Source organism: Lampetra fluviatilis, chromosome 3, assembly GCF_964198595.1.
Source record: "Lampetra fluviatilis chromosome 3, kcLamFluv1.1, whole genome shotgun sequence".
In the NCBI taxonomy this organism is placed as follows: domain Eukaryota; kingdom Metazoa; phylum Chordata; class Hyperoartia; order Petromyzontiformes; family Petromyzontidae; genus Lampetra; species Lampetra fluviatilis.
Window position 1 is genome coordinate 13491121 of NC_136277.1, and position 14578 is coordinate 13505698.

The following is a 14578-nucleotide window of genomic DNA, read 5'->3' on the forward strand; positions in this document are numbered from 1 at the left end:
GTCTATGCAAACATGACTCCTTGTAAAAAGGTGTCAGTTTTGTTGCCAGATAGAAGGGTAAAAAAACAATTATCATATTTGTACTGGCAAATGAGGTTCCCATAGTGAAGGGTGGCACAGTCGGGTTTTTTTACAATCGGGTTTAATTGTCTTTTTATATTAAACCCGATCATCAGAGATTGGGAAAAATCCGGTTTAATTGGTTCTAATTGCAGAACCACACTTCTCAACGATGGGCTTCATCCATTCCAAGCTAAGAAACTCATTGGCGCCCACGATTGTGGAGAAGCTCGTGTTCATCAAGACCAACCTGCCCGCCGCATTCTACGACTGCCCCGTGCCCGACGGCCCCGAGTACGATAGCAGCACCGACGAGGAAGCAGCTTAAGCCTTGGATCAGAGTTTCGTATTCATTAAACCAGGTTTTAATTCCCCGAAATCGGGTTTAATTGTATTAAAGAAAAAACCCGATGCCTCCCGCTGGAAAAATCGGGTTTTTTCCACCCATGGCTTTAAATGAGTACCTGCTGTGACGTGTAAACATCGCTACTAAGGGAGACCAAGGCAGTCCAGTGTGATTCTAGCAGCCCATCCACTGTTCTGTGCAGACCTTCATAGGTGCTCGTTAACAGCACTTGCACAACATTTTTTTGTTAAATTTGTAATGTACCAAAATATACCAAAAAATATTCTATAGGAGAGATCTGTGTCCGAAACAGGCAAACCAGCTCTGTAACAGTCTTTATTCGGCTACATCACAGCCGCAGCAGCAGCGCTTCCGGTTGATGCGGATAAATGCCCGTAAGCGCTGCCGCACGCGCTCAAGTCCCCGTGTATGTCCCTTTCCTGGCTTCATCCTTGAAATTACGATGACTTCTTTCTCCTTCTCCTCATTCTCGGCATTCTCTTGATCTTCCTTGCCAGGGCAGAGAGTAGAATCCAACCTGGAAGATAGACATGCGTGCCATTGTTACGCGTCGGCTGCCTTTACTCATTGCTAGGGGTGCTTATACTTTCCTACTGCATTGCAACTCCAGATTCAAAGCATTTCCACGCCCCAAACGGGCAGTGGGGTCAGTGGTGTAAATTGCACATTCGCATGACAGGGACCAATCTATATTGAAAACCAATGTTACATTTTACAACTTAAATTCATATAAGCAGCTAATTGCAGTCGTGTCTTAAGATGCTGCATGAGTGGGACAAGGGAGTGGAACACTATTGGGAGAACCAACCAGCCAGATCAAGTACAATAATTATTTGGATTCATCTCCTCCACGATAAAACAAAAGATGGTGGGAAAGATGTTTTTTGGGTGATGAAATAATTATGGAACTTTCTCGAGATAATTGTGTATTTTTAAGTTAAGTTGATTGAAGAGTTGAATGTAAATGCATTATAGAACATATACCAAATCGAAACTGCTACAAAATAGAATCCTCATCCTGTCCAATGCAGATCTTTGGTCTCTTTTGATACAGAATATTAATCTTGTTGATGGTACTTTGGCTTAACGATGTACATGTATTACAGTGGCGGCTCGTCAATAGAGGGCGCAGGGGCGCCGCCCCCATCAAGATTCAAGAATATACATATACAAAAATTATATGAAAATACATAAATAAAATATTTTTTTCATACGATGTGCTGGCTGGTAGTAAGAAAAGCATCAGCATTTAATAAAAACTGGCTTTAATCGGTCAACTATTTTCTATGTTTTTCAATGTGTTTCATGCGGGGCGCCGGACAAATGGATGTCTATGTGAGACTTTAAATTTTCGGACAGCATGTGACCTGAAGCTGGTCTCTAATTGGTTTCTTAAAGATTCTCCTCGGGGCGCAAGTCGTTGCGTCCCTGGCCAATCAGAATTGGATACATGTTATTTTATCCAATCTGATTGGTTCTCGTCACCTGTCATTCAAATTTACGCTCTGGGCCACTACTGCGAGCGCGCAGGCGACACCACTTCGACACTTGCTAGGCTGATCAAATTTTTTGTGTAAACAATGGCAGCAGTTCATCCAAATTCTGTAATTTATTTACAAAAAAACCCTTTCACAAGGCTTTCGCTGGAAGAAATAAAAAAGATAAAGGATCTCGGACCGGACCAACCCGATTTACAAATCCAGCAGCAGGCCAGTGACAGAGGACGAAGCTACACACGAAGCTTCACCCGCGCTTGTTATGAGAAACGGAGGTGGCTGGCTGGATGTGATGTGAGCAATTCTCTTTTTTGTTCTCCCTGTCTTTTATTTCAAAGTGTCGGCACTGAAGTTTTGTGGACAACGACGGGGGTAAGAGACCTCAAACATCTCTCTGACAAATGCAAACGTCATGAAAGTAGCCGCAGCCATATTGATAATAGCATGAAACTAACGTTTTTATGTTCAAGTAGGAAACATGCTTTTTGGTACTTTGGTCTGAAATGTTTATAAAAGAGAAACATTTATGTTCAAGTAGGAAACATGCTTTTTGGTACTTTGGTCTGAAATGTATATAAAAGAGAAACATTTATGTTCAAGTAGGAAACATGCTTTTTGGTACTTCTTTTGGTCTGAAATGTAAATAAAGATCATCAAAATTTATATTCAAGTAGTCAAAATGGTTTTTGGTACTGCTTTATATTTATTTGCCCCCCTCAATAAAATAAAAAAAATGCGCCCCCCCAAAAATAAATATCACCAGCCGCCACTGATGTATTACCTCTAAATAATGTACTGCATGAATATAACCTCTTGGGAAATCAACAGTGAATGTTTGAAAGAGACAGGAGAGTACAATCTCCACCAGTGAGTTAGAGTTGGAGATGGAGGTGAAAATTATCCAATGCTCATTTGAGTAGGTAGGTGTTTTGATGTGGCATAATAGCACAACCAACCCAAATATTCTTCATATGTGCAATTGCATGTGGAAACTCACTGTTTGCTCCTGGCTGTCACAAATTCTTCAAGACTTGACCCAGCATCGTGATCACCATCACGCTCCTGGCTCATGCATTTTGTTGGCGATAAGGTGCCGCATCCCCCTGGAGTATCATAAGATTCATGGGTCTCATTTGACCAAGAGCTTTGTTCTCGTGGTCCCGCAGTGTGGTGGAGTCGAACGTTGCCGCTTGGCACCGCGGCATCTTTCTTGGCCATCTTCCTGTCCTGCACCCAGTCGTGCTCCAAAGCCTCCTCTGGTGTGAGCCGGTGTACGGGATCCCACCTGCCAAGATATACACGGGGATCGTTAGGGGCCCGTTTATCACCAACATTTATTCTACTCATAGGGAGGGGCTAAGACACACCCAATACATTACCCACCATATCTTAATTTTTTTTACCTTTTTCCCTTCCGTTTTTTGTACGTGTACGTCATCAGAACGGAATCGAAAGAACATATAAATTAACTTTATCGGTACCAAGGCTCCCACAAAGCCACATGGAAGGGCATATGGCACAGTTTGGCACCGGCTATTGTCGAGTGCGGTCTTGTCACTACGGTTCTCTGCAGTGAGTACAATGTCTTTAAAAACAACGGCGGTACTACGCCTCTCTAAATAAAATTAACGCTGAGCCGCTTGCGTGTTCCAGGATTCAGCGGTGAACAGGTACCGCCCTAAAACTTGCAGTCGTCTCGGAATGGGAAAGGGTTAATTAATGTAAGAAGGCACAACGTTTTTAAATATTGCTCTGATGTGACAAAGTGCACACAGCTGAGAGTGAAGTTTACTAAGAGGGTTGAATAAACTCCACCCTCAGCTGTGTACAAATTTTCCAGACGGTGTTGATGATAGACACGAAAATAATTATCCACGACAATGCATAGACAATATAAGTATGTCTCTTACTCAAGGCAACCTTGAATGAAGTCGAGCAACGCCTTGTCTTTAGTTTTGAGCAGTGTCTGAAGAGATATGCTGTGTGGGACGATGGCCTTGCCTTTGACAATGGGGCGGCCCTGGTTGTCTGTTTACGGAGAGAAAACACATAATAGGGAATTATTGTTGAGGATTACGAGCACATGAGAGTGGTGTTTAACTGACAAATATAGCAACCAAAGTAGCAATCACACCTCCCCTCTACTCACCAATGGTAATGAGTTGGTTGCCTGAGGAGTTGATCATCCACAATGGTGGTACGCCCAATACCTGCACAGAGTTGAGTTCAGATACATTGAGTGTGAGCACAGTGTAAATACAGATATCATATCTTGAATATCTCTCAAATTGATATTTTATCTGCGTGTCTTGCACACGTTTTTACATAAAAAGATATACTTTTTGTATTTAATCAACAAACATTACTCTTCAAAATGACTATGTGACCTCTGCGATGAGCAATAAAAACTAAGTATCTTAAGAGTGGCAATCTGTTTGAGATGATCGATTAACTCCAATGTAATTCTGCTTGCCCAAATGGTATCTGTTCACATGAAGACGATGCCCATTCAACATAAATGTACTGGCAGCAGGACACCGTTTTTGCCAGGGAAAGGGTCCAGAGGATAAAGACAGCTCCACTGAAAGATTTCAACCTTACATTAAAACCCACAACATTCTGTATGCCACCCTCATGCTTATAGTACCTTGATGACACGGCCAATGTGATCTCTATTGCCGAAGAAGAGTTTGGACCCAGAGACGAGCTCGGCGATCACGCAGCCCAAGGACCACATGTCCACCGAGCATCCAATCTGGAGCATGAGGAACATCTCGGGCGCCATGTATGGGCACGTTCCAAAGCGTTGAAAAACTGCTCACCACGCACACAGATTGGCACAATCAAGCACGCAGGGGGGTGCGTGTTACTGTTTGCTTCGACCAGTGTTCTTCAATGCAAGGCCCGTGGGCCACTGGCGGCCCCTGGTGGCCTTTAGTGCGGCCCCCAGACACTCCACAAATAGTGACAACACCCCGTCATGGTGTCAAACCACCCAATGGTTTCCAATGTGTGGCGGCCCTCACACTAATGACTTATTGGCAAAAGTGCCCCCCCCCTCTGAAAATTAGTCAAGAACACTGGTTTAGACAGTCCACACAGATAAAGTACAACACACACATGCACAGGACACGTCTCTACCATTTAAGCCAATATACCAGCCATGTGGTGCTGTGCTTAAAGCACTTGACGACTGACAGTTTGGGAAGTTGTAAGTTGAAATCCTGGTCGGGAGATGGTAAAATTACCATTTTATATGTTGTTAAAAGTAGTCGTACCAATTAAAAATGGCATCTGACAGGGGAATGTGGAATTTCCCCCACTGGTCCAGAACCGCCAATACGTAAACATCACTCCATGATATTCTTCGACTTTTAAGGTATACATGACAGGGCACAATTGCACCAACCACTGTTATATTTTAGGCAAATTTTACATAGGGTAGGCCTATGCCCTGCTCCAATACCAATTGGCAGTGTTTTACATGGTTGGAATTGAAACTGGGTTAACTACGAGGATACTGAAGTGCTAAACACTGTTTGACTACGCCACACACACACACAGACACCCAGGTTAATTCACTTACTTGGAGACACAAGTTTGACACTGACGCCAAAGTCAGTGATCCTGACATTGCCAGTTTTATGGTTCTTGATCAGAATGTTTGCCTGGAAGAGAAAAAAAACAAAGAGTGGTTTCTTTGTTAAAAGTCCTATTGACATGCAGCTCTTAAGTATGCAGTTTGTATTCATATTCTTTGGATCTTTCAGTAAAGCCACGTAGATAGAAAAAATAATCAAAATAATAACAATATAACGACGTTTCGATCGCAACACAAGCAATCGTCTTCAGGTGAAAAAAGAGGGTGAAATCTGCCAAGGCAGGCTGTTTATAAAGGGTTAGAGATGGGCGGGGCAGCTAATGTTAATGTTGGAGAGGTCTCTGTAACCTGCAGTCGGTCTACACCAATCAAAGAGCTGTTTACAAATGGTTTAGAGATGGGCGGGGCAGCTAATGCCAATGTGTGGCCGCACCAGGGTCGCAAGCGGGTACCCGTACCCGGCCGTACCCTACCCCGTACCCGGTCGGGTACGGGGTAGGGTACGGGTATCGGGTACCTGATTGCGACCTCTGGGATGAAGCCATGTTGCAGGCGCGGGTAGGTTGATTCTAGGAACTTGAATTGTGAGAAGAGACAAGACGTTGGAAAATGAGTGACAAACAGTTACTCACCAGTGACTCACAGCCTACCCGTACCCGGCCACATCAGGGTCGCAAACGGGTACCCGTACCCGGCCGGGTACGGGTAGCCGGGTATCGGGTAGGGTACGGGTATCGGGTACCCGGTTGCGACCTCTGGTGGGAGGTACTACGGAGCTGTAGGGGGTGGCCATTGTATTGTGAGAGATTAGCATGTCAATGTCAGACAGCGCAGTGGCCACATGGAGTTTGTAAGGTAAGATTTCATTTTGTGAATTGGTTGGCGGTTCACTCCTTCATTTATTTACACCTTTATACCTTTTATAGAACATTGGCAGTCGTAATTATTGCTCAGAACATTGTCATTGCTATGGATGTAATTTCCAATAATCTGCAGTGTACTTCAGAGCAAGCAAAGAGATTTCAAAATGTCCTAAATTAAAGCAAGTCTTAGTTTTATCTGTGCATTTGTAAAGGAGAGCAGACACAAGATTGCAGGGGGGTTCGTCTTTTAATAATTTCCTCCCATCCACACCTGTCCCCAGCCGTCCCAATCTCGTTCCCGCCAAAAGCCCCTTCCATTCTCCCCTTATGCCTCCTCGATTACCCCTCCCACTAACCCTCCTATTGGTGGAAATCCTTCCCCTGATACCCCTACACATTCATGAAATAGTTATGAGAGTTATATTTACCCACAGCTACACGAAGGCAATCATACAAACAGATGAATTCATGAAGGGATGCATTAGGTTGGTGTTGTTCACTTACTGGCTTCAGGTCCCCATGAATGATGGCCTCTTTCCTGAACTTTACAAGAGCCTTCAGGATGGACTGACAATAGAGCCTGATTCTTGACATGGGAAAGTCGTTGTCGTATTTCAGCATGAGCTGCTTTCTCAGGTCTCCACTGCAAGACATGACACGATCGATGGTTAGTTCTCATCTTCTTTGTGTTCGTAAGTCCAACCTATTTTGGTACTGGCAAAGGAGGTCCCATAATGTAGCTGCTCACCCGAGCTCTCATTACTCGGATAGTGTGTTGTCTTTGTGCTGTACGCCTTTTGGCGTCTTCTGGTCTAACACTGTTTGAGACAAGGCTCGAAGGAAAGCTGTCTCTGGTGTGGACCTATCAGTTTCAAAGACAATACATATACTATCAGAGTATGTTTTTAGTTTGCATTCTGACCACAAGTATACGTGGTTAATGCAGACATGATTCCTTGTTAAAGGTTTCAGTTTGGTGTTTTACCATCTTAACACCTGTTTTGTTGCCAGAAAATGGGGAAAACCCTTTTCTCAAATTCCAAACATGTTGTATGGAATGTACACTAAACACAGGGTAATGGCTTTAAAAGTTGTATAATCTCCTGTAGATGCCACTGCTTTTTCATGGTCTGCAGATGGAGATACCACACCCGCCATCTATTCTGTGGCAGTTGAACATACGACTCTCAGTTCGAACAGGCAACTGGACATACGGGCAGGTTTATTCATATCTCAAAGTTTGTTAGTCGACTGTTGATAAGTAAGAGGAGTCTTGTATTATGAAAACGTCTCATGTTAATGTATTGCATTTTGTACAATGGTGTCACTCAGCTAATATGTATCCAGTAAGGCAGGAGAGCATCGTAAACAGTGCTGTGTATATTTAAAGAGCCACATGTGTCTTTTGTACATGTGTATGTAGAACTTCTTTCGCACCCGTACATAGCCAACCATGTTAATCGGACGTGGAGGGGAAGCATAACAAACTAAGCACAAAAAACTGTTCTGAATAAATACATTTTCAATCTAGATGTAAAAGTGCATAGCTCCAGGGGCTTGCTAATATTCTACAAAGTACCAAGACAATCTAAAAAGTAAATTGCTGGTACATAAAACAAACTCAATAACCTGTCGTCCATATTTAAAAACTCGTGTGAATAAACGAACGCGACAGCTTTAGACAGATGTGATTATACTCACACAAGGAGCTCCATGACCATAGTAAAATGCCCCCTGAATGTGAACTTGTCGAGGAGTCTGATGATGTGGTTATTTTCTTCATCGGTGGACTGCAGGGCATTCATTATATCCACCTCGTGGTCCCCATTCGGGTTTTTGGTGCTGTGGAGAAACAAATATAAGTGGGACAGCTTTCTTTTGAGCCTAGTCTCAAAACGGTGTTAGACCAGAGAACGCCAATAGGCGTACAGCACAAAGACAACAGCACTATCAGAGTAATGAGAGCTCGGGGTGAGCAGCTACATCATGGGATCTCCTTTGCCAGTACCAAAATATGAGAATAGGGTTTCCCCTTTTCTTCTGGCAACAAAACAGGTGTTAAGATGTTAAAACACCAAACTGAAACCGACCTGTTTTGTTGCCAGAAAAAAAGGGGAAAAGCTGTTCTCATATTTTGGTACTGGCAAAGGAGGTCCCATGATGTAATGTGATAATGCAGTGGCAGGAGGGCACAAGCAAATATAACAAACTCGAACATAGTGATCAATAACATTGCCCGAAAGAGGAAGACATATCGTCGGGGACGTTTCAGGCAATAGGCCTTATTCTGTAGAGTTGTTTAAGAGCGAAACTTTTAAAATATTTCAACCCACTCACCAGTATTGTACGTTTAGAGGCGTGGCGATACACAAACACTCAATCACAAAACATAAATATTATTTCTGATGTTGCTTGATAATATTCACGATCTATTATTGAATTCATATGGAAAACATCAGCTTCTGATTACTATTTAGACCGTATAGTGTTGCCTCTGCTTATATCATAGCGTAACACCCATTAGCTCTCTCAAAATGTATTGTTCTATTACACATCCATATATAAATGTGGTCATTGCCACTATGCAACTCTTACCGTGAGTGCTGGAGCATTTTCAAAGCCACTTTACTTTTGGTCTTATGGTCCTGGCAAAGCAGCACTTGGCCAAATTTCCCCTTGCCAAGTACACTTAGTATCTGGTAACGGTACGCCAGGTGTCCGTTCACAACCTGGAACAAGATTAAAGAAGAGTTCAGTTCAGCTATTCAATCAGTGCCCTCATTTAGTGCTAAATCATGACTCAATTTTAAAGCATCGCTCAATCAGTGCGCGTTTGGTTATTGTTTTTACATTTACTGTATATCCAAACGCAAATAACAATATCCGAGATACTTGTGATGTATCTGCCAAATGCCTGCTACCCCAAACTGGATATCACTTCCCCATGATATGTAAAGTGTGAGTCATAGAGTTTCTTCCGTCTGATAAGTTTCGAAGTATTTTGCTCAGAGCTTGGCAGAATGACGTTAATTGTGTGTATTGATCGGGGACCAGCTGAAGCCATCAACTCCACTGGAGACATTGTCATTTTTTAAAATATTTTCCAGATTTCAAATGCAAGACCTCAGAGATTCTATACGAGTGATTTGATAGGCAAGACTTCTCTGAGCCACCATTCAAATCTAACTATTTTCCAAAACAGTTTTCAGTCATGTATGCACATTCATAATGTATTTTACGAATTTTACACATCGGCTTTCGAACCAATTTTATAATTTATAATAGAATTTTGGGTCAGTTTGCCTCGTGAATAAAATGCCAATGTGTGTCGTACACCCTCCTCCACCCCAACACAGCCAAATCAATACAGTTGTCACGTGCACTAACATGCCAATGTTATGATTACTTCAGCACACCAGTATGTTGGAAAGAAATTCACAACACTTAACAACTTGGTACAACGTTTCTGTGGTCGTTACAGCCAGTGTCATCAGGCAATTTCCTGTCGTTTTATGTGTTTCAGTGGGATGTGGACTAGTTAGAATGAACATGGACCATATTAAAATAAAAAGATTTCGTTTTTTTTATTTTACCAGGTAAGGCCCGCTGAGGTATATAGACCTTTTTCAGAAGCGGCCTGACTACAAATGATACCCCAATGAAGTGGCTTATCACGTGGAAATGTATAGCAGCCAAATACTCCAAACGCATGTTTCTAAATGTGGAGGGGAAAAAAAACGGAGGATCCAGAGAAAAATCCACGCGACCAAGGGAAAAACATGCAAACTCCAAATATACAGCAGGCGTCTGGGTCGGGATCGAACCCACGACCTCCTGTATAACAGACAAGGTAGTTAATATCTCGCACCCACGGCACCCACGAAAGAGAGTATTACCGGAATGTAGTGGTAATTTAAGTCGTCGTAGCCATAATTATTAATCCCATTTCGTGTGTCGCGAATCTTAAAATAAAAAATCTCATCGTATTCCAGGATTTCATTCTGTTCAAGTATCGTCATCCTCTTTTTGAATCTTGCCAAGGTTTCTGCACCCAGACACATGAACAAAAACATAAACGCATGCATTCATGCATGCACACATACATGTCTAACAAGCACATGCAACTACAATCAGAAAGCAATCAAGAATTATAATGAAAACTTCAAATGTGTGCGGTCTATAATGGAGGTACAGAACCATTCAAGGGTTGACTCTGGTTATGTGAACCTTTGGATGAGTGTGTGTGCAGGTAAATCACGTGGTTAATGATGCTGAATTTTAGTGCACTCGAACCTTGTGGTGTGCAGCTCCTCCCTGCCACCGAGAAGTTGACTCCATCCATCGCAGGTGGCTGTGTTAATAATGCATTACATATACACACAGAGAAACACGTGAGCATGCCTAGGTGCACACAGATATCACAGTGACACAGAAAACACGCAAAGATGCAAAGATGTGGCACAGGCTCACGCACAAGAACACAGGTGCACACGCAGAGGTGCAGCCACAGATACGTGTACACATACGTTTACGGACGAAGACAAAGATCTCCCATATAGCCGAATAGACTGTTGGGGCAAATACTGTTAGTGAGCAACTATCAAGTTTGGCACAGCACATTCGATTGTTTGGCTAACACAAATACCCAGATACCTTTGTCTGCCCAATGCTGATCTTTACACACCACACAAGGTTAAGGGAGGTCATTAACCAGTGCAGATATTCGCCACTTATTGGTCGTGAGTGGGAATCGAACTGGGGTTGCTAGGTTCATAGGACAGAGCGCCAAACGCAGATACATGGACACACAGAGATAAAACACGGACATGCAGACATACATATCTCTTCGCATCTGCATCATGTAACACATTGTGTACACATAGGTATGTGAATTGTGAATAGAACCCATGTTGTGAATTGAGCGAGTAGCCTTGTTATTACTGTGTGGTGAGCATGTCACTTTAAATATCATGAAACTATTATTTACGTCCTGTAAAGTAAGCGGGAGTCTGTATTGTGAAGTGCATCTTTCAGGAAGGAGTGTTACCGTCAAGTGACTTCATATCGGTTTAAATTTTAGGTGAACACGTACCTCTACGTATTTCCTCTTGCGGTTCATCTCCAGAGATGATTCTGTCACAAAGCACAAAAACACGTGTCAAAACCTCAAACCGCATCAGTGTCTTAAATTTCGATTTAAAGCTTTCGTGACTGCAGGGATTCATCTTCTCGGTTCTTTCGGTAAAGTCACGTAGAATGGAAATAATAAAATAATAAAAATAAAACATAATAAAATAATTCTCACGACGTTTCTGTCTCCTCGACAGACCTGTTCTCCACCTGAGGACGGCTGCTTGCGTTGTGGCCGAAACGTCGTGAGAATTATTTTATAATGTTTTAATTTTTATTATTTCCATTCTACGTGAATTTACCGAAAGAACCAAGAAGACGCATCAGTGTCCTTCATTTTACCAGGTTGCAGTACATTGGAGGTTCATTTTCTCTGTAGCAAAGGAAATTTGTCCAAGTGGCACTGCCGCAGACCTCTCAACAAATTGTGAATGCAAATATCGGAAACATTTGACAGTCATCCCATCATCATTGAAAGGCTCATGATGAAATGAATATCAATTTGTGAAAAGTCAATGTCCTCTAGGAATATTGAATTTTTATCACTTGCTAAGGCCTTCCATCAGAGATGAGCAAAGTACACTCGTTGTTGAGGTACAGTATGCGAAAATGTTATGGCATGCAATGGCCATCACTCTAATGCGGTGGTTCTTCACTTGGGGTGCACGCACGACGCACCCCCTGTGAGTGCGAGATGCCATGTCTGGGGGTGCGAGACATCCAAGATAGATTTTTTTTTAGAAGGCAAATCATCGAAACACAAATTAAGCACGCACACGTAAGTACAACTCCTTTGTTTTATCAACCCTAGGTATTTCTTTTTAAATTATACTTTGTTGCACGATTTAGAACCAAAGGGGTGCAAGGCTGCAGTCAAGATAAAAAACCACAGTTCTAATGTACGGTAATATAATCATCAGCAGCCATGATAAAGTGCCATTGTTGGACGAAGGCCCTCCCCCAAGCTGACAGCATCTCTCACAAACCTGCAATGTAACAATCCAACTATCATCTGCACACGAGCCAATCTCCTGGTGGTCGTGCTGCACATTTTTTCGTTGCGAATGTCTTTGTTTCTAATCAGAATCAAGTTCAGTTTTCCAAAAGAACTCAAACCCACTCTCATCCGCTTGTCTTTCATATGTTTCCCGCCGTTACGCGAACTTGTGCTGTATATTAATTTTGTTTTAAGTAAGTTATTCCCGAGCCTTATTTATTTATTTTTGCGGCAAACTCATATTTATTCTTGTACGAAACATTTCATGACGTTTTCTAAAGGGCATACGACAAGTACCTAATAATAGATCATTCTTACGAGTTATATAGTGGCCCTTCGTTACAGATGCATGGACATAACTAATGCATAAAAGATTTAAAGCTTTCCTGACTGCAGGGATTCATCTTCTGGTTCTTTCAGTAAAGTCACGTCGAAGGGAAATAATAAAATAATAAAAATAAAACATCATAAAATAATTCTCACGACGTTTCGGTCACAACGCAAGCAGCCGTCCTCAAATATGCTAAATTCCTCTTGATATGCAAATTATTTTGTCAAGGCGCCCCTTCCCCCTTCCAACCCAGCTTAAATATACGCTGCCAAGCATGGTGGTGCCCATTCAGACGCTGTCTTTCCGACAGACCTGTTCTTCACCTGAGGACGGCTGCTTGCGTTGTGGCCGAAACGTCGTGAGAATTATTTTATTATGTTTTATTTTTATTATTTTATTATTTCCCTTCTACGTGACTTTACCGAACGAACCAAGAAGATAATGCATAAAAACTTTCAAATTTATATTGATTTAGCCAATTTAGTAGAGTGATTACAATTAATTGTGATAACAGTTACATCCACTATGTATCTGTTTAACACGTAGGCTTTCGCAGTCAATATTATCCATAAGAGGATTTTTTTGGATTATATCGCGTAAGTATGATGCTGGTTGTAATTACTGGCGAAACGTCGTACTCGAAATGTAAATGTTGTGGGTTTACTCTCCAACACTCCGGTGTGCTGAAAAAGTAACGAATTGGCACGTTTTGTTTACGTGACAAACCTTACTAATTGGCTGCGTCAGGTGGTGGCAGATTCAACGACGCATTTATATTTACACGAACTAACCCAAAAAGCCCTGTATTATGGAGAAGGTATATCTCTTTATCGTTATGCAATTGTAATAAACGACTGGACCACGATGTCTGGCTCAGTGTCCTTTATTATTCGGTTCGTGCTGTACACCCACACGGCTGTCTTTACTCTGTAGCTTCTCCACGGTGCTGACTCCAATGTCGGCCCGATCCCCAACAGCAGCTCCGCTGCTGTTTCTCTCACACAGCCCCCCTTGGCTGTACTCTCTGCTGCTCTTCTCCCTCCGCAGCTCTCACAGCTTCTTGCTCTCTCTCCCCCTCCGCAGCTCCTCCTGGCAGCCACACCGCTGCCTCTAACTCGCAGCCCTCCTGGCTGTCTCCTCCCCAGCTGCACACCACTCCGCAGCTCGCTCTTATCTTCGGGGTTGGCTCCCGATCGCCGTCGGCGCCCCCCCTTCTCCACACTTGCCCGCGTGGCCTCACTCTATTCCGCTCACACCCCGACTGCCTTCCCCTTCCGGTTTACCCGCTTAAAGCCCCGAACCTTACCCCCACGTCACATGACTCCACCCCCCGTGACGTCACCTCCGGAAGGTCGCTTACGCCCGCATTACACCACCCTCCCCCGTAGAAAAATCCCAGCCGACCTCGGCTGACCAATAGCAAATCGTAATGCGGCGAACCGAGCTTCCCCCCCTAAAGGACACTAAGCATATAATGTAACAGCAAGAACAACAACAACGCAATCAACATCAACGATCGTACAAAAGCATGCAATAAATACAACTGTAAGAAGAAAATAACAAGACAACAACACTCAACGAAACGTAAGCGATTTGGAACGTGTGCGGGTCGCCGGCCCGTCCCGGACGGTCGGCGGCCCACTCGCAGAACGGGAACGCGATGAAAGTCGAGGAACGACAGGGGGTAATCCCCCTGTCGCAGCTGGAAGTCCACCGCCGTCCCGTGTCTCTAA

General features: G+C 43.1%; 1 protein-coding gene across 1 annotated transcript; it reads right to left on the minus strand.

Annotated features, from left to right (window-relative positions):
• Window positions 1–1819: 1819 nt before the first annotated feature.
• LOC144948411 (dual specificity tyrosine-phosphorylation-regulated kinase 2-like) lies at window positions 1820–10729 on the minus strand. Its single transcript, XM_078877855.1, has 11 exons — window positions 10681–10729; window positions 10284–10432; window positions 8983–9116; window positions 8089–8229; window positions 6892–7030; window positions 5510–5591; window positions 4571–4737; window positions 4073–4133; window positions 3834–3951; window positions 3106–3208; window positions 1820–1855 (listed from the first exon to the last, which is right to left on the minus strand). The coding sequence occupies exons 1-11, from the start codon at window positions 10727–10729 to the stop codon at window positions 1820–1822; spliced, it is 1179 nt and encodes a 392-aa protein (XP_078733981.1).
• Between the last annotated feature and the right edge of the window lie 3849 nt (window positions 10730–14578).

Bases quoted from the DNA above. Each gene is read 5' to 3' on its own strand.
- LOC144948411 (XM_078877855.1), bottom strand. From the start codon at position 10,729: ATGGATGGAGTCAACTTCTCGGTGGCAGGGAGGAGCTGCACACCACAA. The intron at 9,117-10,283 runs GTAATACTCTCT...ATCTTGTTCCAG, and splicing joins TAAATTACCACTACATTCCG to GTTGTGAACGGACACCTGGC. The intron at 1,856-3,105 runs GTTCGACTCCAC...CTGATTGGCCAG, and splicing joins CCGCGGTGCCAAGCGGCAAC to GGACGCAACGACTTGCGCCC.